A 22,980-nucleotide genomic window follows, 5' to 3' on the forward strand; every position below is an offset into this window, starting at 1 on the left:
TCATCTGTTCCCGCTCTTGATTCCGATCGATTGGCGCGACCGCAGCGGAGCGGTTAAACAATTGCCGAATGTCTGGCTAAACCACTTTTCCTGCCACTGGCAAGAGGATAACCATCACCTTTGATATTATACGCCCGGCCGCTGCGAAAATAGTTTGCATGCAATACCCTTCGATAACGATGCAGCAATATCTTAATTAGTCGGCTGAGCTTTGGAGTTTCCGCAACCCTGTAAGCAAACCATAATGAGACTGATCGGAGAGAAAAAGGCAAACGATATATCAGATGGAAAATTGACAGAAATAATGAACTTCTTTTATTCCAAAAACCATAGCAGCGTGTTACTTCTGTATTACATATATCTCATCGCGAATAAAGGGAAACCGCTCGGCTGGACAAAAATGATTTCGATAATTCCGCCACTGCAAAATCAGCTGAGAATATGGCAAACCTGACTTGCTACGAAAAACCCCATATCCGCGGAATACGCAGAGGGACAATGGCTGCGGCAGAAATCGCATTGAAACTGGGATGTTCCCGCTTCGTTATTACAATGTTTAACGTGACAAGAACAAATGAACAACTGACTGAAATTCGAAAACTGGTTGAATGTCCAGGTAGACTTACAGTAGAGTTAATAGATGGCTCATAAGATGTACAAAAGGACAGACGAGCAAAATTCAGAAGCTGTCGAGTCAACAATTCGACGTGCGTTACATAGTGCTGAGATACAACGCAGAATGGCAGGATTTCAGGTCTTACTGCCATGCGCTCAAACATTCCAATGGATGTTTTGGAAAAAAACTATATGGACCGATGCAGCTTCGTTTGAGTTGGACAAGAACCAGCGAGATCAGTTACATATAAAGACGTGGTGTTTGTGGAAATATCAAAAATACCAAACATTTGCTCGTATTTGATTCGATACAATGCTTGGCAAATCAACCTTCCAGCCCTGTCTATCCGAGCACCTTCTTTTAGCGCGTTGTTCTTCGTCGCAAACAGTAGCAACACCGCCAGATAACCTAACAAAGAGGCTTCCACCACATTATCCAACATTTGCTTCGATTCGTCTGCGAGAAAGTCGCTATGCAAGAAAACACGATTTCCTGAGGACGATGTTTAAGCCCCTTCTATAGAATGGCCAAGGAAAATCGATTGTCAAACGATATCCTCCCCCACTTGATCAAGATCACAGGCAAATGTCGGCCAGAGGTTCACTTGCCCGTTACAGGGTGGATTCCATCGCGTGATTGAAGAAAAGCTTTGGAGCACCCCGCGCACATAATATGGATTGTATAGGATAACTGTGGCAAACATAGCCCGACAGCCCATTTACACCAGTGATATGGTCTACCAGCACAACGACGATAAGCAGCGTGAACCAGCCTGAATTGGTCAATCATATTTGCTGAGACCCATCACAACCGAAACAATTTCCGGTTGCTTTTGCTGAATATCGCAAAGGCGCCCCGTAGAGCGATGAGGAATTGATGCACCGAGTCGTCATCGAGTTATTCCTGAGAGGAAGCCGAGGACGACACAGAAACGAGTGCGAGCTGGCCGAGTTAAATTGAAATGCTGTGCTGGTGACGAGCCCATCCAGAGGGCCACCAAATGGTACCGATATCCGTTGATGGCGTATTAAACAATAGATAGCTTCTAACAGAAAGCGGACAATATTCTCCAACAACGTCAAGTTCACGGTATCCGTGTATTCGGTAAGGTATCTCTGGTCACGAATCAAAGTATTCGCATACGGTATAATCAGCCCAAAATAAACACGACTCTTGCCGTCGCACACATCTTGAGAAGGCAATTCAGTTTTCACTTTTTTCTGGAATAGGAAGTTCTGTGTAGATCATATGAATCACGTTGACGACCAAAACGTGACGACCAGTTCATGAACTGAGGAACGAATCAGGGTAGGTTAAGTAGCAACAATAAATGAAACAGTATCAACATGAAGCGTAGCAAAACCGCAATCTCAGGTCAGCCGACATGCTCTGTTGGCGTCCGACAAGGTTTGGATGGAACTGTGTTGTTTCACCTTGATAGAGTTTCACGTGGCGTTTTCAACAATCACTAACAAGACACAGTTCAACGCTTACTCTTCGCCTGCGGTTGATGAAGTTACGGCGTACGGCGACACTTGACATGGTAACGAATGTATCTGCCGTGGCTTCCGCCTTGCGGTGACCGACGCCATATTCAATGGAACACTGAATAAAAGCATTGACGATATGATCCACACGAGCCAAGATTTTCCATACACGTGTTCGCATATGTTTTTAAGTAGGCCTGGTGTATTAATAACGTCAGCGAAACAAAGCAGTCTCAAATACATCGAGAAATTCCTTAATCGGGTTGGCTGACAGTGAGATCAATCAGCAATTGCAGCCCTTGGTTGTTTTAGCCAGGCTTCAGTTGGGGTCATCATTGATATTGCGAGTGAAGGCCGCAGCTTTGGCCTTTTTCAGGCACTCCTTTAGGATACCGAAACTGATACAGAGGTCTAGGCAGGAAGGCCCATCTTACAGAAAATAACAAGGAGTGCGTTGATTCTTGGAGAAAATGCAGAGAAAGATTTTTAAACACGAAAGAAGAAAAGTGAATTGGCATATAGCAATGGCTTGTGGCATCAGGCAAATCTCAATAAAATGATACAGCCAGAAACCATATGGCGAAGTTTTGAGAAGGTGTGCCCTGACGGAGCACCTGTTAGCCTCAGATCAGTCAGCGACGATTGTGGAAAAAAAAATCGTTTAGACCGCAAAGGCTTATTTTCTTGGCTTAACAGACCGCTTTTCAAGCCGCCTGGAAATCAAGTAAAAAGGACCGTAGTGCGAATGAGGCAAAGTGTTTTTCATTTATTTTCTTTTTATATGAAGTGGCGTGCAATCGTCCAAAGACATTAAGCCCACTTTTTATTTATTATTTATTCAACCGATAAAAAGGTTGGGAAAAGAATATTAAGGCAAAAGCCTTTTTTATTTTTCATTTACATTTGTTGCGATTAAAAAGCAAACCCACCGACATACCTTCCACAATGACCGCGCTGATGACTAGTCAGGCGCCCAAAGGGAAGAGCCGACGGGAACGAAAACAATCTTCTTCAGAGGATGGCCAATCCTATCATTAGAGGATGGTTTTCGGATTTTTCGCCATACCCCGAATGCTTTACCAAAAACCGGAGCGTTCATCATTACCAGTAACCACCAGCCTAGCAGCCCCTGATTCCGAACTGGCGCACAAAAGAAAAAAAAAGATGAGAAGAAACGTCCTCTTTTTATATCTTTCGGCGGACCTTCGATTTGTCACCCTGTTTTATGACCGCGAATGCACTTCATTGGCTCGATTCTCGCAACAAAACTCGCGAAATTCAGCGCCTCACACTTCTTTCGCGTAAGCGATGCAAAGAGGAATTGCGCTATGTCACTCATGCTGCCACCAGCATCCAATGTCCACTACAAAAAATCTCTTAACATTCAGTATAGCCTATGGTTAACTGCTGATATGACATGCGACGTGCTTCAGGCTTTACGCACATTCTTTTTATCTTGTTGTATGTTAGAAAGTATGCCCATTTTGCCGTGCCCATTTGTATCAGTTTTATTTTTGGAACCGTGTATTTAATATTGCTGTGAAAATAAACTCTCACATGTTTCTCCACGAAACCAGAGTGGCAGGTCCCAGTGTGCCATGTTGCAATGGCGATGGACACCGGCAAGTCATTTTGAGAACATGCTCAAGAGATTTCTAGGCTGCGCCACCGGTCCTCACGTAGACATATCAGTACCAGTGAATTAGATCAGACACGCCAACGCCTCTGAGATTGCATGTTTGAGTTGGTTTCCTGTTGTGAGTAGTACTGAAGTTTCGCATAAATTGATATCCAGATCTGTGCAATCATCTCCACCTAAAACGGAGTTTCTACCATATCTCTGCGATTGCTTTTTTCCAACCAAACATACAAGGTTTTTGGATGTTGCAAAAACGTTGGCCCCATGTACTCTTCATGAGTTACTGCCTCTTTTACTACAGCGCTTCTCATTCCGTTGTGAGATATCCAAAGTTCCAAAGGAGTCTTAATATTGGCAATGGGCCGTTGACGATCGATCATCTTGTCCATGAAAAAATGATTTCAATTATAATTCACTACCAAGATTTTAAAAATAGAAGAAACAAGGTGAAGGGAAAAGGATAAGTCTCTATTGTGGGTGTAAGAGAGGCGATGGTTGGTTTTTTAACGCCATTTGATGGGTAATCACAAGATACTACATATCAATCGGTGGTTCTATCCAAAAATTTACTGCCAGCTCGGCATTGACCGTCATTGTTTTTAGCCCCAAATTCGGCTCACTCAAGGCGGAGAAGCCCAACTCGTCCAAGGATGATTGCTGTGGCGTAAGGGAATATGAAGTTGATCACCTTGCGCCGACATTTAAAACCGGCGGAACCCAGTTACGATTTGAGACGCCGAAAGCTTGGGATAAGAAGTCACTATTGATTGCCCTGGAGCAAAGAGCAGGAGCTACCCGAATTTTCATGGATCAAACCTATAGAGACCCAGTGCTTCGGTTGCCTTAACTTTAAATGATGCAACCCTCATGGAAAATGGAACATTACTGTGGATCGTGGAGGTGGTACGGATGGTAACAAGATCACGTAAAAGAAATGTCGCCACTCGGTTGCCGATCTTAATACGATTGACCGTATCGTATCTGACACCCCTTTCATGCGACGCACCGCAAATTTTTTTGATTTTTGGTCTAAGCGAGCGGCACTGAATAATATGTCATTATGCGGTATCAAGCTGGCATTTTCCTACTTTTACGATTGGATAAATCTTTATATACAGGAACAGTTTCGCGCAACATTATCCGACATGCTTATAAAACACGATGCATCTTCCAAATCTATCCATAGCATCGTCTATTTCAATGACATTGCTCCAAGGATCTGTACACATACTCTCGATAATCCCAATGATCAACGAGTTAAATCTTCATATACAGCTTTTGGGCCAAAAAGTAGTTTTTTTGGTTTTTTGGCTTTGTTTTTTGGTCAGCCCTGCTCACTTTTTTTTGAAGGTACTCAAGTGCCTTAGCCTTTATATCTTATACCGCCTCAAAGCCATAGATCCGATCCACAGTTTAAATATGTACAAATATCACACCTCCTGCTTGGTGTGCGGAAACAGCTGCCGCAGTGCGGTAGTCAGTCCTTTTTTTTCTGGTGTAAGTGAAAACCAAGGAGAGAAAGTCTCGTTTGCTTTGAATGAATCCTTTCTTTTTTATGTCTTCGTTGTTTGGCTTTGTCTCTCGTCCTCTTCGCTTGAACACTTTCCGAACCACTTAATTCTTTAATTTTACTTGCTCTTGTAATTGTCATTACTTGTACTCAACATTCTTCCATGAAGCTGTGCAACGTTAATCTGGAAGACTTCGCTCGCTGCATCTGTGACCTCCTCCGATATACGAGTTTGAAGTCCTTTATATTCGTTCTCCGAAAGCTTAAACAAGTGGTTGTTCATTCTGAAAAATTTCTCAAACAGATTAGGCATGTTACTGAATTTTCAGATAGGCCCAACACATATGACTATATCGGTGGCACTGCGATGCCGCCCTTTTGCTCAGGGTCGGCGATCATTCATGGTGGGTTATTTTTGGATTTTTTTTTTTTTTAGATTCCGGAAATTGCATCCGGTGACCGAGTCCCGTCTATTCATTTTCAGCTCAAATGAATTCGGAACTTGGGCACTTCTCCAACATCCATTGAAACATAATTCAGATGAGTAAGGATGAAGGAAAGTGCCCACTGCTGACATGTGATTTTTACGCACTTCGGAGTGTCAAGACTTGATTTGACATGACTGCAGAAGGAAACTTGGTAATCCATTTCATGTTACGCAAGCACAAGACAGTATCAAAAGATGGAACTATGAACGTGTGTGAGACTTGGCATTTGCGGGCAACGTTCTCAGTAGAGGACCGTTGCAAATCGGATCAATGGAACCATTTCTGCAGGATGATGGAGAGACAGTGATGAAAAGATACAGCTGTTGCAGCAATGTACCTCGATTCGCTGTCAATGAAAGCAAGTCCTCAACACGTTCCCATGGTACGTATGGAGGGCAAAAATCACCGAGGTTGGATTGAAAAAAGGAGGAAGAGATCACAAATGATAAATTACCAACTCATGAATTCAAGTGATGATCGTATCAGTAAAGAATGCTGCTTGACACTGAGAAGAAATGAAAACAAAAATAAAAAAGAAAAAAGGGGAAACCAGGATGTTTTTCTTTTCGGTTTCTGTGGCGGAGCTGTTTCAAGATAAGAGCTCCGCCACCAGAAATCAAACAAGAAATAAAATTTTCCCTGTCCCTTTTTCCTTCTGATTTTTTTTCTTCCGCCTCGAACTTCATCATTGCCCATCCCTGATGGATAAGTTACATTTCTCTCCCGAGACACCGTTCGGTATCGCTCTCTACCCTTATTTTGAAAAGGTTTATGAGGCAGTGGTTGGCAAACCTGCTTCTTCCTTCAGCTTTACTCCTGGTGTGACACCTCTGTCAACCGTCAATGAAGGTATGTTCCTATTTTTTTCATCGTTTGACCGCTACTTTTGTGGATCGGACGATCGAACGTGTCTGTAAAGGCATCACGGTACACGATGAGCTTATTGTGTGCCTCTGTCTTTCTAGTCGTGGCCAGTTGCATTACCTACTTCGTTGTCATCTTTGGTGGTCGGTACCTGATGACCCAGTTTCCACCTTTCCGTCTTCAGGCACTCTTCCAACTTCATAACTTTTTACTTACTATCGTGTCTGGTATCCTTCTGGTGTTGATGGTCGAACAAATTTTCCCCAAAATTTACCATCACGGCTTTTTATACGCTGTCTGCTCCAACGATGCTTGGACCCAACCTTTGGAATTGTTGTATTATTTGAATTATCTCGTTAAATACTGGGAATTGATTGATACTGTGTTCTTGGTGGCTAAGAAGAAGAAACTCGGTAAGTGATGGATGATCTAAACGTTGGCCTAAAGTGGGGAATCTGCGCCAAAGCATGCTTAACATTAGTATGGTTTAGAATTCTTGCATTACTATCATCACAGCTTGACCATGGTTCTCTGCTTCTCGCAATTGGGTGGCAAGACTGCAGTGGTAAGTTTTTTCAAAAGATGCTGTATGTTTGGGATGACGCGAATACTTATCGCATGATGGACGCTTGTTAGTCTTGGGTCCCCATTACTCTCAATTTGACTGTGCATGTGTTGATGTACTACTACTACTTCCGCACTGCCGCTGGACACAAGATCTGGTGGAAGAAGTACTTGACTACCATGCAAATTACTCAGTTCATCATCGATCTGTTCGTGATCTATTTCTGCACCTACACCTACTTTGCCTACACTTACTGGCCTCATTTGCCCAATATGGGCAGCTGTGCTGGTACCGAAGCCTCTGCTCTTTTCGGTTGTGCTCTGCTTAGTTCGTATCTTTTCCTTTTCATCAACTTTTACCGTTTGACCTACCAGAAGAGCAAGGCTATTCTCAAGCAGCGCGCTCAAGAGGCCAAGTCTTCTGCACCCGTGAAGAAGAGCAAGAAGATCTAGAAATCTGGAAAGAATACTTTACATACCAGAAACCACAAACTTGCAAAAGCATTAGGAAAAAAAATTACAGTTTACTCTACAGTAACTACTTGTATCTTCGTTTCATCTTATAATTAAAGACGTGTGTTTTACATTATTTCAATCCACGGAAGCTTAAAAATAACCTCAATTGTGGGATGGAGGCCAAATGGACGGAAAAAACTTGAATGGGATCGGAATGCCAAACCTCTCAACGATCTGTGCAAATAATAACCCAATTCACATTCGGGTCTCATTCAAGTGCCTTTCATCGCATGCAACCATCGGATAGTCCAGCTTTTTTTACCAGACCAAAAAACAAGACGCATATGCCACGTCAGCAGTGCGATGATGAATCAATTATATGATATGCGTGCTACCTCGAGTATCATGCATACCTGCTGCCCAAACATATAAGACCTATGATCTGCAATACAATTAACCAATGGGATATTGGTGATACTTGCTGTATAATATGTGAAAGGCACTCAACGACCAAGTTGCTTGAAGAAGCAAAATGATTCCAAACCTTTTATGGTTGAGCATGTCAATTTGTCATAGCCTTGATGTAAAAGAAGCATCATTTTACTCCAACTATGACATGCAATTTGAAAGGTCATTGTCGCGGTTTATTACGAGCCGTGTATTGTTCTCTGTTTAAACAAGTGAGTGCAAATATATAGACAGTTTTCCTTCGTTGTATGTAATTCATTTCCATTGATTGATGCAACTGCCAAAGAGATGGCAGTTTTTTCAGTGCCATATGCAGTCAGCTGAAACGCTGATCTTTTTGTTTGAGAAAACGGGAATAAAAAGAGGACGTTGGGGACATTTTTCGTATACAAGTTGCGAAAAGGATTGCTAGGAGAACATAAATTGAATGACTGAATGTGATGGGGGTGTCTTTTTGCAAAAACATCAACTTACGGGCATTCAGAGATCGAATACTATAGGTGGTTGATTGGCACGATATCGAGCATTGCACGCCGAAGCATTTACGAACAATGTGTGTTCTGAAAAAGCGACTCCGTGAGACTCATGAATATGTCCAAAAATAGACACTTTAGGACGAATTTGATCGATCTTGGCGCGTAAATGAGGACAACCAACATGCCGATTACCCCGTATTATTCTGTCTTGATAACCGTAGGGTGGTGTGTGCGTGACAAGCACTTGTGTATCTGATGGGATTTTTTCCCAGTAAGCTGATGAAAATGGAGAGATAGCAAAAAAAAGGCACATCATCAATACAAATAGGAAAAAAAGGGAGTATTATCAATTCTCGATACGGTTGATGATGTAGGGTTTGGGGGCCTTCTTGTAAAGAGGTGAAATCACTTACGCTGTAGATTCCGCGGCATGAAAGCACCACCCAAGTGGATAGGAGCATATGGACTGACAAACATCTTATACCCACCCAGGTCAGGTGGAAGAAGGTATGATTCGTGCTCGAGATAAGTGATATTGGCTTGCTGCATCCGGCTGAGCACGTATTGTTTTTCCTCGATGTATCCGAAACGTTCATCCAGAATATGATCATGATTACCTCCAGTCACGATCTTCAAACTACGAGATTTTTTAATGTGAGCCCTGCATTACGCTCTCAAATTTTCTGTTTCTAGTGCATCCCAACTTTTTCTTTTCTCTCTCCATCTCTTTTTTTTTCCTCTCTTTCTTTTTCTCCTTGTTCCTTCTTTTCCTAGTGTGACGCACCGATGTGGTAAAGCACCAAGCCATGCTATTGTTTCTTTGAATTCTTGGATGGAGCTACGGCGTGTTAAATCACCGGCGTGGACTGATATTGATAACATCAGGATGGATAAGATGAAATTTGAATGAGAAAAAGGGTGGGTTTCTACTCCTTTAGTGTTCTAGTACTATAGTGCTTACCAAACACATCACCGTCCGGTATAACAAATTGAAAGTCGATTTTCGAGTGAGTGTCAGACATACAGACGAACCGGGTGGTTCCAGGTTTTTTTGGTTGCAGGTCTTCATCGGGTCTCGCAGCGACATACATATCGGCAAGGAGAAGCAATTAATGGGAAAGCAAAAAAAAATTTCAATAAAATAAATAAATACACGAAAAAGGATTAAACTCTGTGGCACCACTTCCTATTATTATCTTTTTTTTTTTTGTTTTTTATTTTTGCTTCTCTCTCACCTGTTTCTCATTGTCTATTTGAATTCTCGCTTCATGTCATCCGCAGCTGAAACGCTGCCTACTCTCGAAGAGGTACTGTCGCGCAAGACAGCACCGCCTTTGTGCCTTTATAATTTCTATATTATTATGCGCGACCGACTCCAAATGGAAGAAGTGTTGGACTTTTACCTCGATGTTCAGCATCACGAACAACTGTGGCGCCGCTATATTCGGTCTTTACGGAAATCAGGCTTCTTAACCGAACAGGATTTAGCCGACGGATACCAATCGCCTCGATTACTGAGCCGCCTTTCAAATACCTACTCTTACGATGACGAAAAGCTCACTCTCGGTGAGAAACAACCACTCGCCACTTCCCTCATGCCGCCTTCTTCTCCCATGTCTCCGCCCCCCACTATGGAAACCAGTCCTGTCCGACCACCGCTTCAAGCTACACCGGCAGATACCCAGCGCACTTCGTCTATGCCACCACCGAGTCGTCAGGATCTTGCAGAATCAGCGCAGCGTATTTTGCTTCGATATCTCGTTCCTTCAGCCTCCAAAGAACTGACTCAGTTACCCCAAGAACTTAAAAACGCGATCCGACGAGAACTCGATCGTTCCGACCCACGAGATGACCCTTTGGTGTTTTCGGATGCCAAGGAATATCTTTTCGAATACATGCAGCGATATGCGTACCCTAAATTCCTGCGACTGAAAGTTTGGGGAAATGTCACTTTGTGGCAGCAGATGGGTCGTCTTGTCTTGGGTCTCGTAGCATTACTAACTGGATTTGCCACAGCACTCAGTCTCATCTTTTTGGGTTACCCGCAATGGGGTGTTCGTTTCTGGGTCTTACTGCCAATGTGGTTCAGCATTCTGAATCTTTTAGTATTTCTTACGGGTCTAGATCCCTTTTGGGTTCTGCTTTTCAACATCAGGTATGGAAATACGATTTCAGCAGGTGGCGATATTTGTTTCCCTCATTATCCGATTTCTCTATTTTATTTCTTTCTAGCGAAACCACGACATTTCATTTCAATAAGATCATCCAACCACAAGCTAAACGAATTCTCTGGTCTCGAGCCATTTGGCTTCTGACTGCCAGCATCCTCATCTCCGTGATTATCACCATTATTTTCTGTGCCATACCCCCGCGAAGATTGTAATTTGTACCTTTAAACAAAAGCAAAGAAAAAAAATACACATACAAGTTGTGCTATTTAACTAAAATAGGCAAGTCAGTTGCTGATATTCATTCAAAAATCAGGGAATCTATCTCTATAGATATCAGGCGCTGGTGCTCCATACTGTTCAGTCGTCTCGTCATATACATCAAAGTTACTCGCGTCACCGTCATGGCTTACAGGAGGAATAAAAGGCATCGCCATACCACATCGTGCCACCACAGCAAAATCAATGCCTTCAAACCATCGATGTCGTTTGATATCTTCAGCCCCATCTTTGAGATTACCAAATCGGCGAGATAAATCCGGTGTCAACAGTCGTTTCAGTAAATCTTTGGCATGCGGATCAAAATAGGCGGGCCATCGAATTTTTCCGCCCAAAATCTTTTCATACAGTTTCAAGTGATCGTCGTCATAGAAGGGAGGATATCCAGCCAACATTTCAAAAATAAGAATACCCAAACTCCACCAATCCACGGCCTTGCCGTAACCCTTTGATTGAATCACTTCCGGCGCTATTTGATTTAGGGTGTAAGCATCATGTTCCTGCTCACCAAAAAGAAAAAGGGGCTGTTTATCGTCGCCATGCTCTGCTTACCTAGATAATCTGGCGTGCCACACAACGTCCAGGTGACATCAGGGACATATTTAGCAAATCCAAAATCTGTGATTTTGATATGACCATGTCGATCCAATAAAAGATTTTCCGGCTTCAGATCACGATATACCACGTTTTTGCTGTGAAGATATTCAATGGCCAGCACCACTTCAGCGGCATACATTTTGGCAATTTGATCTGGGAATCGCTGCACAGAGGGTAAAAAAAATATTCAGATTTTTTTTGTTGGTCCGTCATATGTTACCAGAAGCTGTTGTGTACCTTTTTTCGTCGCAAGATGCTGAATAATTCACCCCCGGGTACGTAATCCATCACCATGTACAAATTGGTGTCATCCTGAAACGTTCCCCATAAGTTTACCAGAAATGGAAAACCCACGGCTTCGAGAATATGCTTTTCGTTGTTTGTGTGCTCCACTTGTTTCAGTCTTACAACCTCCGATTTTTTAAGTACTTTGATAGCGTAATGCCGTCCATTATGTCGCGATTGAGCCAAATGCACTCGACCAAACGATCCTGTTCCCAATGTGCGTAACAGTTGGAAATCGTCCAGTTTAAGCTTCGGTCCTTTCGCATAATGTTGTTGTTGGGCATTGTGGTAGTAGTTGTGCTGATGTTGCGGTTGGCCTACAATACCACAAGAGCATTTTTTCGTTAAGCAGGATAGCTTGGGGACTGGCTGGCTTACTGCTATGTTTCTCGACTTACTTTGGGGAGTGCTTACACCCTTGTCGCCTATGTAGCATGGTGATATCATATTTTAATTACTCTAAATTTTTTTCTTTGTACTCAGCAATATAAGAAAAAATACCGGTATTCGCCGTGGCTATACTGGCGTTGTGGGAAGGCGTGCTTGAATAAGACTGCATTGGCTTATCTGAACTGGTATTCATGCCTCCTCTGGCGGTTGATGCAGTTGATGATTGTGCCGAATGATTTTTCAAGAGAGAACGATGTAAAAACGAGTCTTTAGCGTCTTCAGGAGGGAGGGTTGACCCAGACGACGGTGAAGAGGATGACGTTGTCAAGGAGAAATGATTGCCTGTACTGTTTCTTGCCTTATCAATTAGCTTGTGGATGATAGACATGAACAGTCGAGATCTATAAACTCGCTTTTCTTTTTCTTTTTTTTTTTTGGTAAGAAAAAAAAAAAGGGAGAAATACTTAAAAAATCTGCATGGGGGATGCTCACTTGCCATATATAAAAAAAAGATGACAGAGAGACTGTTGTTGTGTCGGAATTAAAATAATGACAGCAATGATGTCTGTGCGCTATTTCAAATTTACGGCACTTTGACGTTAGGCTTTCAACATCAGATGAGTCTTGCGAAACAAACGCATTTACCCTCAATAACCTGAATCAGCGTATGCACTGGTCGACGTTTAATTGCGTTGCGTAGTTTAGTTACTTTTTCGCAGAAAGCTGCCATAGGTGACTAACGATGGGTCTGTTTTCGGTTTTCCATTCAGCCTGAGTCTGTCACAGAGAAAAAATTTGATCAAGATAGCGAACACCAATTATTTCATGTCCTTTGCCTACAGCGCGTATGATCGACGATCTCAATGACTTGTAAGAGAGAAAGATTATTCTTGTGGAAGACCCCAGAAATAACTGGGACAGGCATCTAAAAGACGTGGTCGAAATAAAAGCTACAACACCTTTTTTTTCTGAAGAATTTTCGAAAGGGAATCTTGGGATGTGACTGAATTGAAGCATTTATCAAGAATTTTCCATTGCGGGCAGATTTTCTTTCAAAGAGTGAGCCATCAATTCACTATCCTGTACTTCTCTCTTCATCATCAATGTCATCCGGAGCAAAACAGGGCTTCGACCGAGACATTGTCTTCCTTTCCACATGCCTATTGAAAGTGCTACAAACTCTCAACTGGCAGCCTCAAAAAAGCAAATACATCGTCTACTAATTCGGTTATCGAACGGATGTCTCTAGTGATTTGACTTCAAATTCATAGTATCCGCTAGCAGTTGAAGTAGCAAATCATAGCATCGAAGAAACCGGCATGATTTGGAGAGAATCTCCGCATAACGCAATAGCTCCGTAACAGTGAGGGTCAACAGGTGTTTAACGCCATTCTTTCAGAAGCGCATTAGCTATCAATGGGAAAATAGTATTGGCTGCGCATGAGCCAGTAACCTAACCTGGGGCACCCGTCAGACTCATCGAAAACCGTGTGAATATATGTCGGGAAATTTGTTGTGGGGAAATCAAAGCACTGTTCATTGAAACAAAATGCGGTCATAACTATTTGGCATAGCGATGCCACTGTTAATGTGCCCAACATTGTCGTATGGAGCTGCAATTATTGTAACCGTAGTGACCGATGCCATAGTAAATTAGTGCCTCCTATCTAATGCGTTATCCCTAGTACCAAATATCTTTAGCTTCAACTGCAGTATCGTAGGTGATGTGACATCTCACCATGGCACAGTTACTCCATAGTTGGTGTGACATTTTCCCATGTTCACAATCGTAAATGATAACGACAATTGAAAAGCCAGAAAAGGTTCTGTCTCGTTTTTCAACAACATTTTCATTGAGCGATTGCCACTTTAAGATCGGCCTTGAAGACGTCATGCACATGAAAAACCTTTCAGCTCTCGACAATTTGTGTATACAAGCAACATTCCGTTTGCCAAGCTTTGCACTGGCGACGGCAAGATGCTAGAGTCAATAATGGTTGCCAGCATATACTCTCCCTGGGTGATAGATCGACAACACAAGAGCGAAGAGCGTTTCAAAGATGAAAGTACCAGAAAAAGCAATGATCATAAAATTTGTTTGTTTTAAATATGTCATCTTTACAGAGTATCACAGGCAGGCACCTCTGCTACTGGGAAGCCTTTCATATCATTCATGTTATTTTCCGACATCATTGCTATCGATGTAATCATCAAGATAAGCGTGATACAACAAAGGAGCAAAGTTAGGTCAAAAGCGTTGATTTACTGGTTTTGGAATGGTTGGCTCCATTCTGTCGCATGTTGCGGATAGATCATAATTTGCTGTAGGCACTTTCCAAGCTGCCAAGGTAATGTCATATTTTGGCGTGGTAATGCCACGAAAATGGTATAAAGAAAAGAAAAGGGAAAAAGGTGGTGCCAGATCATAATAATATGAGCTCTATTTTTTATTTTTTGATGTCAATGTTGTGGGTCAGTTTCTTACAATGGATGAAGTTTTTCCTTAGTTGTATACACGTTTCACGGATTGGATATATGTGACCATGCTGGTTCGTTTAATGTAACAAAACATCATTACACATTGTGTTGCTTGTTAAAAAGGCGGAGCTGATCATATGGGTCGATTTGTCCGGACATCCGCATAAAAACGGAAGTTGAACTTTAGCCATCGTACGCGAGACGACATCAACTCCTGGTCTTTACTTTCTGCCTTTTTTCTTCCCTTCTCTTCCATTTTCCCTTTGATCTTCTTTTTCCATGGCGCCACCGTATACCTATCCTGTGGCTGGCGCTCTCTTCTTTCTTCGCCACCCATCTGTAAGTGAAACAACCTGATGCCGGTCATTTCACCAACTAACGGTTCTTGCAGCAATTGTGGCTGAAAACATTATGTCCGTTGCTCTTGACATTGGGCTTTGGCTTGGTTTCGATTGTACTGGCGTTTTTGTACCTTTTACCCTTGCAACGCGATGCTTTAATTGATGCGCATTGGCCGACTTGGATTGCTTGGGTCGCTTCGGTGATCTTTGTGCTTTTGGAAAGCGCCGTTGCCAATATGATCCTTTTCGCTGTTCTGGTTCCTTTCTTCCAAGACGCAGTGTTTGATGCGACTCTTAAAGCCCGCGGTCTTCAACGCATGTTTGACGGCCGTGTTGAGGTTCCGGGTCTTGTTGCCTGCTGGCGCAATATGGGTTCCTCACTCACCTTGGCTTTCATTCAAGTCTTACTGTTCATTATTACTACACCGTTGCATCTTATTCCTGTTGTTGGCACGGCTCTCGCTTGTTGTATCAATGGCTGGCCGAAATGGTAAGTTTAAAAGGTGTCACAAGAGAGAAAAAGAAGGTTTAAGAGGAGCTTGTCACTCATCCTCGGCTGTTCATTTTCACGGCCAGCTGGAGCCACTTTATCCATTACGATGTCGATTTCCGAGGCATGACCGCAAAAGAATCCCTAAGATTTGCTTGGAACCATCGCAAATCTTATTGCCTCTTTGGAACCGTAGCGGTTGCGTTGGAACTTGTCCCTGTGGCTAATTTGATCTTTGTCTGGACCAACATCGTGGGTGCTGCACTATGGGCGGGTGACAATTTCGAAAAAGCCGAACAGCTGCCGCGTGGAATCGGTGCCTCTGGAAATACCTCGGTGGCTTCCATCTATCCTTCCGTGAAGAGTCTCAATTCTCATGTGCCTTCCATGGACAGTGAGCACAGCCGACTTCTTCAAACCGCAAACGCGGCCGAAGGATACGGATCGGCTGCTGTGTAACATCCAGATACCCAGTTCCTGACTATGATACCAAAATTGAAAAAGTCAAAATGAGAAGCATCAGGGCAGATATGAAAATAGAAATAATAGCAAGTCAGTATGGCAGTATAGCAAAAATATCGATAGTAACGTACCTGCAAACATCTGACGAGTCTTTTTGGTTGGAAGTACACGTTTCGCAAACCCTATACACCGTTCTACCTTGTCCGCGGTACCTTACAATGACAGTGTAACCCTATTTATTATAATTTTCGCCTGAAATATATCATGCTTTTGAGTTTGCAGACTGTAAAATGAGGCGCATTCAAGCCAAACGATCCAGAGCAGGGAAAAATAAGAGAATCATACAGATTCCCTACAAGCCCATTGTATCCATATTTAACCGTCTCCAACAGTGGAAATACTGAAGCTTCAGGGATGATAATATATTGATTGAATAGTTTGAAACTCTAGGAAAGATGTGACGGGAAAGCATGGATATAAAGTACAAAAAGAGGAAATAATAACATATACAGAGAAATGCTCTGAATGAAAAAGAAGGAATAGACTCCTTCAACCTTGCAAATGGCTATACATTTTGCAAAATGGTGATTTCATTCAGAATAGCTTCGTCCATCAGATCATCGCCTAGAACAAAATCATCATCTTCTTCAGAATGAGAATTTCCTACAATGCTGAGGTTCTTTTCATTGGCCAGATGCAGCAAGCATATAAAGCAAAATGATACCGAGATATCCTTCATGGTCTTGGGAGAATACATCTCTTTAAGACTCTGAATGATTTCTGTGAACCGTCGCTCCCCATGAACTTTCTCTGCTGATGGATCGATGCCTGATGTATCTACCGTGCCATTTTCCTACAGAAAACCAATCAGACTGGCCCGTTCACTTTGTCTCCGGCTTTGATGATTATCATTGACTTACATTCGATGTCGTTAGCACCTTCCAGAGATTGTCTTTCAGCCGCTTCACATCTACTCGTTTCGCGGTACGTGCATAGTTGACGTAGAGTGGTTTCACTTTGTTTAGTCGATGATTTGTGATCAGGGCATCGCCATATAATGCAGATGGTTCTGTCTCGTCATAAGTATCCAACATTGAGTCGTTATAAAATGCGCTGTCATCGTATGTTGATAATTGGGCTACAATATGTCACCTGTGATAAGTGTACTCATACGTAAAGAAAGCATATTCCGCAACCTACTTGGTTCTGCTAACATGTCATCATCGGGAGACACACTCGTTTCGAGATTATCACTGTCTAGTGGAGCGTCAATCTCCAGCTCTTGCTCAGCCCAGAATTGCACATCAGGTCCCATATCCATGTCATTGTCTGGCTGAGTTGTTTGCACCGCATTATTAGTCTCTGCTGCTATATCGCCAAAAGATAAAAATCAATCAAGCTGCGATTGTCATAACATTATAGCCTTGGTATCAAGTTACCAGATATTTCATGGTCTCTTTGTTGGATCGGATTTCTACGCGTATCGTTCTTTAAAGAGCCGTCGCGTTAGTGATATGCCAAAAAAAAAAAAAAAAAAAAAAAAAAAAGAAGAGGCCGACACATTTTAGATATACTTACAGTGAAACGCGGTTTGAGAAATAGTCTTAACAACTGCTTTGAGGAGAAATGAACATCATCGGGTAACAAATGCTTCGATGGCGTCCTATTCGCATCTTTAACCACGGGCATCGTGATACGGACACGCTTGTCAACTGCGAAGATTTCCTCCTCGTCCACATCTTCTCCATTGAGAAAATCAATTTCGAAGGCTGTCTTGGTCTTTCTTGTGGTTCTCTCTTCTCCTTCTGTGATTGTATCCGGTTTGCCAACTAATGCAAGCGTTATTTTACAGTTACCAAGGCGCTGACGGACTATTTACCAAACCCATTACCTTTTGATACAGGGCGTCGCAGTTTCCAATGCTCGGGACCGGCCCAATTCTTCTGCAACGTTTCATCGAAATAGCTGAATAATTCTTGATCGGCGTTGTTCATCATGGCCATGATATAATTATCGGTATCAGCGCCAGTGTCATCGATTTCCGCTGCAGTCTCCGGATTATTTTGGATATCGTCATTTTGAAACGGATCAGCGGCGTCTATACCGTCTAGTATTTCGTCGTTATCATTATCGAATTCCATCGTCAGATCATCAAGATCATCGGGAAATGCTGGATTGATATCATCTGCCTCTGCGACGGGATTTTCCAGGTCGTCCTTGTCCTCTTGGTTAAAGTTTGGCATTTTGAAGTCGGCATCAGCGAAAAAGTTGATGCCTTGAAGTGTAGGGCAGATGTTTAACTCTTGAAACACATCCAATGCTGGTAGTTTGGCTACAATCAAAATATGCATCAGTTGACAGTGCAGGCTTCCCCATTTTCATGTCTTTCTACCTTTGAGGCGCGAAATTTCTACCATGCTTGATTCCGAGCTGGAAGCAAGCTCGTTACTGGATTGTGGTATTGAAGCATCATTTTCTGTATTGGTTTCAAGGTCAACCTCCATGGCATCGTCCGCCTCATTGCTATTATTCGAAACGCCCTCTGCAACAGCTTCCTCTTCATCGTTGACTGCCGTTGTCTCTTCACTCGTTTCCAGTGATAATCCTTCACCATCAATCATATAATTTTCATTGGGGGCGTCGGCTTCGGATGTTTGCTCAGCAATTGTGTCCGAAGCGTCAAAGATGATTCTACATTCGCGATCGATACTAAGGTGATTCAGAAGTAATCCACGCGCTCCACCTTCATCAAAATCGGCTGATGTTTTCTTGAATAGTGGATCCACGGTAAAATCGAGGTCGAATTTTTTTAGCGCAATAGAAGAAAAGTCTTTTAGTAGGGTAGTTTCCGACCGATTTGCCTAAATGGGTGCGTTAGTTGAAGTGAATGCTGCAATCTATATTTTCAAAACTTACGCGACGTCGAGTTCTTCGTTCGTTGGCATCGTCGCGTTGCAGTTCGTTGGTTTCGTCCGCAGAAGGAGAATCTCTGGCGCTGTCTGCCAATCCGCTCAATAATTTGCCGGTTTCCGAAGCTACTGAATCGACACGTGAGGTATAGATTTTGACACAGCCATCCAAGGTACAGGATGCTTTTTGAAAGTTAATGGTATCACCATCGCGGATGAACGTCATTTCGTGAAAGTAATCGATGAGTGCAAAATTCCAACTGTTGCTGGCATTGACTTTCTGATGTTGAAAGATTGGTTAGTTTTTAAAGATAGAGAGAGAGAGCACAAAGTAAGCAATAATCAGTTACGTTATCAGTGCACATCTTGATCCACTCTTCAAAGTTGGAGTACATTTGTTCCGGCGTCAGAATAGGAACGACAGGACCTTGTGCGATGGGTACGCCTAGATTGGACAAGACAGATGCGTTTCTCGCCATGGTAGAATACTGGGAGGTACTGCTTGATGCCATTGAATTCACATGCTGTCGTCGCGCGCTGTCTCTGTTGGTAGAGACATGTTGCGGTCGACTGTCAGAAGCTCGATCACGTCCAGGTAAACGTTTTTCTTTGGATGAACTGCCGATAGATACAACAGCCGGATTACTTTGTAGAGGTGCTCTTGTCATAGTTGGGCAATTAAGCGGTATTTTTTTCTTCCCCTTTTGAAAGAATTCCCTTTTTTTTGTCGATTTCGTTTTCTTTTTTTTTATGAACCAACGCGCTTTGCCGTACGCGGCAAGTCGAAAATTTTATTGGCCGGGACAGTCCAATCAAATTCGAGAGTGACTCTGCGCTTTGCGCTCCAAAGCCAGGTGGATCGCATCTCAGCCCACAGCATAGTCAATATAACCAAGTCTGTATAACAGAGGGAACAACCATTGGCAAAGATCGCTATAAATTTTTTGAGCGTCGTTTCTTCAGAATCAAATGGCGATGATACGGAACAACCTCTATTAAGGAATATCAAAAACACAAGCGTTGCAGTTTGCCTATCTGTTTGGCAAGAGTCATATAATGAGAAGCACTTTAACGCAAAAATTGTGAGCAACACACATCTGGAAATCGGAAATAGGCACTTTCAGGTGAGGAACAAGATGAATATATCCATCTATATCGTTTAAAGTTTTTTAAATGTCATATACAGTGAAGGTATTCTCATTGGAAGCAATGAGATCAGCAATCCGCCAGAATCCGAGCAAACAACCTTGATTAATTTTTCTTCCCAAAAGCAGAACCAAGTTGGGATATCTCATTTCTGACCTCTGTTCTCCAAGGTAAACATCTTTCCAAATATGGTAACCTAAAAGCATATAAACTCCAATGCAAAGACATTTACTCAGTTAGACCTGGTCGAGTTTAGAAACATGAGCTTCTTCCTTCTTATTCTTTCCTGATACCCGGAGATTATCCTTTGGACACCGTAGTCAATGAATACAACGACGAATACCACGATCGGTTATGCATCTTATCAACAGCAATATGCATCATCCGAATCCCAACCAAATGACCTTGCCTCCATCATTTTATTTTTCTCCATTATCTTTGTCATGCTCGTATCTTTTATTTTCTATTTTTGGTTTACCGAATGGCATAAAGTGCCCCCACAACAACGACGAGAAGAAGAGTTGGAGCACCAAAAGGAAATTGATCAATTGGTCCAGAATTTGAAGGAACAGATCAAATGTACTTTCAAGATTCCTCTTGGTGGCCTCGTCGTACTTTTGTGGAAAGGTCTCCTATGCAACCAGACTGAACCGACCACCACCTCTGTCACTTCGCCGGTAGCAATAGCCACCCACAGTCCCGATTTACCTGTATCCCGAGAACATCGTAAAGTGCTTGCTCACAAGTTCTACCATCTATTTTCCGTTCTATTCCTCGTCGCTGTTTTCGTAGCGCTCTTTACACTCATCGGTGCCGACGTATCGCCTGTCTCTGATAATACGTCAAATATCTTGCAAGCCGCTCTTTTCGTCTTCGTACTATGTATCAATCTTTTTCTCATTACCCGGCAACGATTCTATTATAAAGATCGGAAAGATCTTTTCGGTCACGACGACGCCCACTTGAAAGCAGTTTACAAGACGCGATTTACAGACTGGGATTCTAAGATGTGGTCAAACTGGATTCAAATCATCATTCTTATCATCGAGTTCTTTCAGCTTCTTACATTTCCTCTTCGGGATCTTATGACGGTCACTTCCTTTGATTCCTACCGAACCGAGAATCAAACCCAATTCACCCACTTACTTACGCTTATTATGAATGCCGGAGGACTGATGCCCGATATGCGAACACCGACATGGTACACTTATTCTGTCTGGACGGCCTTCGCCACCACCATGGTGAGCCTAGTGGTTGCTGTGATTGTGCATACGGTGAATGTCCGTCGTCCGTATAAAATACCCAATCGCTGGGTAAGATGGTGTATTCCAGTGGCGGTAAGCATGAATTTTCCCCTCTTTTCTGCTGCATTTCGTCTTGATCAAACTTTTTTACTGACCGCTTTCTCCTGCAGAGTTTACTCTACATTCCGATATTGGTAAGTGAGAATTTTTTTTAAAGATGGATTATGCCACAGTGATTCCTTACGCATATACTTTTAGACAACGTTTGTGAGTTCTGCAGCCTGCCAGTCGCTGAATATCAGTACAAACGATTACGCTTCAACGCTTCGATGCTACGCACCTCAAATCAGTCACAAGTTATACCTATGGTTGTCCTTGGTGGGCTACGTGATCGCCTATTGTCTGCTTACCTTGTTTCTGACAAGCTATGAGCGGATCCCAAGGTACAATGAAATCGCTTTCAAATCTATTAGTGTAGCTATCATCAAAAATATGGGTAAGTTAATGTGCATTGCAAAAATAATGGATACATGAAATTAATGGCGAAGCAAGGTCTATTGCTTGCAAACGTGTTTCTGCTTGTGGAATCCACTTCTACCAAAAATCGAATGCGCGCTATTTTATCTATTATCATCCTCCTGACAATGATATGTTATAATATCAAGACACGGCCATGTTACGTTGACAAGGTAGGCAGAAACCCCACACATGGCCCCCGCTAACCTCTTCCTGACCGTTTAACCACATCCATTTTTTTTTTAAAAAAGATCAATTTTTTCCGCTCCGCCTCATTTAGCTGCATTTTGTGGACATCTTCACTGATAGCCATCCTCAGTGATACAAATGCAGCACAAAGCTTAGGTCCATGGGCTGTTCTCTTCATCATTATCGGAGGCTGGGCTTTGATCATTATTCTATTTGTCTTGATTTACTTCATCTACTATAAGCAACCCGAAGATTATATCGACGACGACGTGCTTGATCCCGAAGCCACACTGAAGGATAAAGCTGTATTTGGCAATTTCTCTTATGGTCACAATACCACTACTCCCCCCGGTGGTAGCAAACAAGTTGGTGTGGGCGGAGTCTCTCCAAACAATCTGGATCCTATCCATGAACTGGATGAAGGTATCGTCACACATTACGGAAACGAAAAGCACCAGATGGAACCCCAGTCAACACTGCCAAACGAACCGAACGGCATCAAGAAAAGCTCATGGGTATCCTGGGCTTTCAAGTGGGGATCGCGATAAGCTCCAAAAGTCGATTCATATATCTTTCCATTTACATCCTTATTTTATTCATTGTACATCATTCTACATCAAATATACAGTAGCTGTGCCGCGTCAACTGTTCTCGTATGCCGAAAAATTGATATGAACAAGAAAGGTCAACCTTTAGCCTCATTAATTATTGCGGCATATCCCTTCCACTCCGCTCTATTACTAATAAAACGATTATACCTTAGTTCTCATCTATTCGAATAACAGTGTCTCCGCATCAAGTATGTAAAGCTATATAACTAATGACTGTTACGAACTGGACCAAGCATTCATATGGACCAAGCTGGCGTCAAGAAATATACAGCTCATATTCACTTTTTCTACTAAGAAACCATACCCC

General features: G+C 42.6%; 8 protein-coding genes across 8 annotated transcripts; 5 read left to right on the forward strand and 3 right to left on the reverse strand.

Moving 5' to 3' along the window:
- Nucleotides 1–6,385: 6,385 nt before the first annotated feature.
- BYT42DRAFT_586354 (GNS1/SUR4 family-domain-containing protein) lies at nt 6,386–7,763 on the forward strand. Its single transcript, XM_051570059.1, has 4 exons — nt 6,386–6,589; nt 6,706–7,017; nt 7,096–7,169; nt 7,241–7,763. The coding sequence occupies exons 1-4, from the start codon at nt 6,442–6,444 to the stop codon at nt 7,619–7,621; spliced, it is 915 nt and encodes a 304-aa protein (XP_051418987.1). The 5' UTR covers nt 6,386–6,441; the 3' UTR covers nt 7,622–7,763.
- A 493-nt stretch (nt 7,764–8,256) lies between these two features.
- BYT42DRAFT_127493 (Metallo-dependent phosphatase-like protein) lies at nt 8,257–9,746 on the reverse strand. The gene is made up of 5 exons (XM_051562177.1): nt 9,530–9,746; nt 9,353–9,434; nt 8,982–9,205; nt 8,567–8,844; nt 8,257–8,500 (listed from the first exon to the last, which is right to left on the reverse strand). The coding sequence occupies exons 1-4, from the start codon at nt 9,657–9,659 to the stop codon at nt 8,573–8,575; spliced, it is 708 nt and encodes a 235-aa protein (XP_051418988.1). The 5' UTR covers nt 9,660–9,746; the 3' UTR covers nt 8,257–8,500; nt 8,567–8,572.
- Nucleotides 9,747–9,836: 90 nt separating this feature from the next.
- Nucleotides 9,837–10,883, forward strand: BYT42DRAFT_504322 (uncharacterized protein; the record flags this gene model as incomplete). The annotated part of the gene is made up of 2 exons (XM_051564962.1): nt 9,837–10,134; nt 10,246–10,883. 2 exons carry the CDS (start codon nt 9,837–9,839, stop codon nt 10,881–10,883), a joined length of 936 nt encoding a protein of 311 aa, XP_051418989.1.
- Nucleotides 10,884–11,041: 158 nt separating this feature from the next.
- Nucleotides 11,042–12,344, reverse strand: BYT42DRAFT_504155 (kinase-like domain-containing protein; the record flags this gene model as incomplete). The annotated part of the gene is made up of 3 exons (XM_051564955.1): nt 11,042–11,484; nt 11,568–11,775; nt 11,850–12,344. 3 exons carry the CDS (start codon nt 12,342–12,344, stop codon nt 11,042–11,044), a joined length of 1,146 nt encoding a protein of 381 aa, XP_051418990.1.
- A 2,570-nt stretch (nt 12,345–14,914) lies between these two features.
- On the forward strand, nt 14,915–16,369 carry BYT42DRAFT_648511 (uncharacterized protein). The gene is made up of 3 exons (XM_051572739.1): nt 14,915–15,104; nt 15,157–15,596; nt 15,683–16,369. Exons 1-3 carry the CDS (start codon nt 15,045–15,047, stop codon nt 16,053–16,055), a joined length of 873 nt encoding a protein of 290 aa, XP_051418991.1. The 5' UTR covers nt 14,915–15,044; the 3' UTR covers nt 16,056–16,369.
- Nucleotides 16,370–16,416: 47 nt separating this feature from the next.
- On the reverse strand, nt 16,417–19,750 carry BYT42DRAFT_586370 (condensin complex subunit 2/barren). The gene is made up of 9 exons (XM_051570060.1): nt 19,318–19,750; nt 18,975–19,247; nt 18,451–18,919; nt 17,950–18,390; nt 17,637–17,887; nt 17,498–17,546; nt 17,259–17,426; nt 16,979–17,196; nt 16,417–16,911 (listed from the first exon to the last, which is right to left on the reverse strand). Exons 1-9 carry the CDS (start codon nt 19,633–19,635, stop codon nt 16,624–16,626), a joined length of 2,475 nt encoding a protein of 824 aa, XP_051418992.1. The 5' UTR covers nt 19,636–19,750; the 3' UTR covers nt 16,417–16,623.
- An 806-nt stretch (nt 19,751–20,556) lies between these two features.
- BYT42DRAFT_504476 (uncharacterized protein) lies at nt 20,557–21,891 on the forward strand (the record flags this gene model as incomplete). The annotated part of the gene is made up of 4 exons (XM_051564971.1): nt 20,557–20,740; nt 20,801–21,450; nt 21,528–21,551; nt 21,616–21,891. The coding sequence occupies 4 exons, from the start codon at nt 20,557–20,559 to the stop codon at nt 21,889–21,891; spliced, it is 1,134 nt and encodes a 377-aa protein (XP_051418993.1).
- Nucleotides 21,892–21,905: 14 nt separating this feature from the next.
- Nucleotides 21,906–22,310, forward strand: BYT42DRAFT_470519 (uncharacterized protein; the record flags this gene model as incomplete). The annotated part of the gene is made up of 2 exons (XM_051563561.1): nt 21,906–22,046; nt 22,125–22,310. Coding segments are annotated over 2 exons (327 nt in total), but the record flags the coding sequence as incomplete, so codon positions are not given.
- Nucleotides 22,311–22,980: the final 670 nt, after the last annotated feature.

Source organism: Radiomyces spectabilis (assembly GCF_025331425.1).
Source record: "Radiomyces spectabilis strain NRRL 2753 chromosome Unknown BYT42scaffold_15, whole genome shotgun sequence".
Lineage (NCBI taxonomy): Eukaryota > Fungi > Mucoromycota > Mucoromycetes > Mucorales > Radiomycetaceae > Radiomyces > Radiomyces spectabilis.

Excerpts from the sequence above, each read along its gene's own strand:
- BYT42DRAFT_586354 (XM_051570059.1), top strand. The coding sequence starts at position 6,442 with ATGGATAAGTTACATTTCTCTCCCGAGACACCGTTCGGTATCGCTCTC. Across the intron at positions 6,590-6,705 it reads TCTGTCAACCGTCAATGAAG|TCGTGGCCAGTTGCATTACC; the intron begins GTATGTTCCTAT and ends CTGTCTTTCTAG. Across the intron at positions 7,170-7,240 it reads TGGGTGGCAAGACTGCAGTG|TCTTGGGTCCCCATTACTCT; the intron begins GTAAGTTTTTTC and ends GACGCTTGTTAG.
- BYT42DRAFT_127493 (XM_051562177.1), bottom strand. The coding sequence starts at position 9,659 with ATGTATGTCGCTGCGAGACCCGATGAAGACCTGCAACCAAAAAAACCT. Across the intron at positions 9,206-9,352 it reads CTTGGTGCTTTACCACATCG|TTTGAAGATCGTGACTGGAG; the intron begins GTGCGTCACACT and ends AAAATCTCGTAG. Across the intron at positions 8,845-8,981 it reads CATGCCGCGGAATCTACAGC|CTTACTGGGAAAAAATCCCA; the intron begins GTAAGTGATTTC and ends CATTTTCATCAG.
- BYT42DRAFT_648511 (XM_051572739.1), top strand. The coding sequence starts at position 15,045 with ATGGCGCCACCGTATACCTATCCTGTGGCTGGCGCTCTCTTCTTTCTT. Across the intron at positions 15,105-15,156 it reads TCTTTCTTCGCCACCCATCT|CAATTGTGGCTGAAAACATT; the intron begins GTAAGTGAAACA and ends CGGTTCTTGCAG. Across the intron at positions 15,597-15,682 it reads ATCAATGGCTGGCCGAAATG|CTGGAGCCACTTTATCCATT; the intron begins GTAAGTTTAAAA and ends TTTCACGGCCAG.
- BYT42DRAFT_586370 (XM_051570060.1), bottom strand. The coding sequence starts at position 19,635 with ATGACAAGAGCACCTCTACAAAGTAATCCGGCTGTTGTATCTATCGGC. Across the intron at positions 18,391-18,450 it reads AGAAATTTCGCGCCTCAAAG|CCAAACTACCAGCATTGGAT; the intron begins GTAGAAAGACAT and ends TTTTGATTGTAG. Across the intron at positions 16,912-16,978 it reads AGGTGCTAACGACATCGAAT|GAAAATGGCACGGTAGATAC; the intron begins GTAAGTCAATGA and ends GGTTTTCTGTAG.